The following is a 1,778-nucleotide window of genomic DNA, read 5'->3' as shown; positions in this document are numbered from 1 at the left end:
GGTATATATACTTTAGTTCACAGGCCTATTTTAAATCTCTGCTTGAGTGGCTATTTCCCTGATGTTTTTAAGTAAACTAAATTTGCAATACTTGTTTATTCTCATATAAGCTTGTTTATTGTTTGCTTTGGGATTGAAAGGTTGAATACAAGAAAAAATGAGTCTATGCTCCCTGCACTCAGGCATCCACAGTATGTTTGTGATTTATTTACATGAGGTAACAACGTATTATTCAAAATAGAGAAATACTCATCAAGCTCTTCAGGACAAATTCACACATTTTTAAACAAGGTGTTGCTTTGTTTGATTGTAGAGACAACAGTGTTTCACACCAGGCTGTGACACTTTTGTGCTCCCTGAGATTGTGTCACAGTGATTTCCCCATTGTTCTTTAGGATGAAAGTGTGTCTTCCATTCTGTTTTCATATCCATTGTATCTGTTACTATGCTTGAACTCATGTCACCAGACATCAGAGTTATAGTTATATTTTGTAACTTGGTCTTTTTTCCTTAGATTTCTCCACAGATTTAAGAAGTGACCCCTCCCAGGAGTCCTTGGCTAGTTTCCAAGAATGCTTCCTTTCCAGTCCATCAGCAACATCTCTTTCTTCCAACCACCCGCCTTCCTCATGATTGGCATCCCAGGGATGGAGGCCGCTCACAGCTGGATCTCCATTCCCTTCTCCTCCATGTACACTGTGGCACTCACTGGAAACTGCCTCATCCTCCTGGCCATCAGGAGGACACCCAGCCTGCACCAGCCCATGTACTACTTCCTGTCCATGCTGGCTCTCAGCGACGTGGGCCTCACCCTGTCCACACTGCCCACGACCCTGGCTGTGCTCTGGTTTGACTATCGGCTCATCGGTTTCAATGCCTGCCTGGCCCAGATGTTCTTCCTGCACTCTTTTTCTGTAGTGGAGTCCTCAGTGCTCCTGGCCATGTCATTTGACCGTGTTGTGGCCATCTCTAACCCCCTGCGCTACGCAGCTGTCCTCACAAATAATGTCATCATCAAGATCGGAGTGGCCATTATAGCTCGAGCCACTCTGTCCCTCTTCCCAGTTCCCTTCTTGCTAAAACGACTGAACTATTGCCCTGGCAAGATCCTCCTGTCCCACTCCTTCTGCTTCCACGCAGATGTCATGAAGCGGGCCTGTGCGGACATTACTGTCAACATCCTGTATGGGCTGTATGTGGTTCTGTCCACAGTGGGCGTGGACTCCTTGCTCATTGTCCTGTCCTACACCCTCATTCTGCATACCGTGATGGGGCTGGCCTCTCCCCGAGAGCGCACCCGGGCCCTCAACACCTGTGTTTCTCATATCTTAGCTGTCCTGGTGTTCTACATCCCGGTCATAGGTGTGTCCATGATCCACCGCTTTGGAAAGCACCTGCCCCACATTGTGCATGCTCTTGTTGCCTATGTGTACCTGGTGGTGCCTCCCGTGCTCAACCCTGTCATCTACAGTGTCAAGTCCAAGCCCATCCGGGGAGCCATGCTCAGGGTACTGAGGAAGAAAGGCCAGAGCTGATACAGGATGCTCACAGGACTTGGAGCCCTGCAAACAGGTTGGTAAGCCAAAACAACAACAATAAAAGACGAAGACAAAGGAGACGTAATATCTTTTACCATAGTTTTGTTATGGGTATCTGAAAAGAGAAGTACCAGATTGTAGCAAAAATTTATTATTACTACTACTGTGTTTTGTGGTACAGTATCTTTGTCTACTGTATAAAATTGGCACCATGACTTCAATAAGCCATATGGTGCTGGG

At 46.7% G+C, this 1,778-nt stretch overlaps 1 protein-coding gene across 1 annotated transcript; it reads left to right on the top strand.

Annotated features, from left to right (window-relative positions):
* Positions 1-572: 572 nt before the first annotated feature.
* On the top strand, positions 573-1,535 carry LOC308267371 (olfactory receptor 51I2-like; the record flags this gene model as incomplete). Its single annotated transcript, XM_080702037.1, has 1 exon — positions 573-1,535. One exon carries the CDS (start codon positions 573-575, stop codon positions 1,533-1,535), a length of 963 nt encoding a protein of 320 aa, XP_080558163.1.
* Between the last annotated feature and the right edge of the window lie 243 nt (positions 1,536-1,778).

The sequence above is a fragment of the Muscardinus avellanarius genome, assembly GCF_963383645.1.
Source record: "Muscardinus avellanarius genome assembly, chromosome: 1".
NCBI lineage: Eukaryota > Metazoa > Chordata > Mammalia > Rodentia > Gliridae > Muscardinus > Muscardinus avellanarius.
The sequence above is the reverse complement of the archived record's forward strand: the minus strand, read 5'-3'. Positions and strand labels throughout refer to the sequence as shown.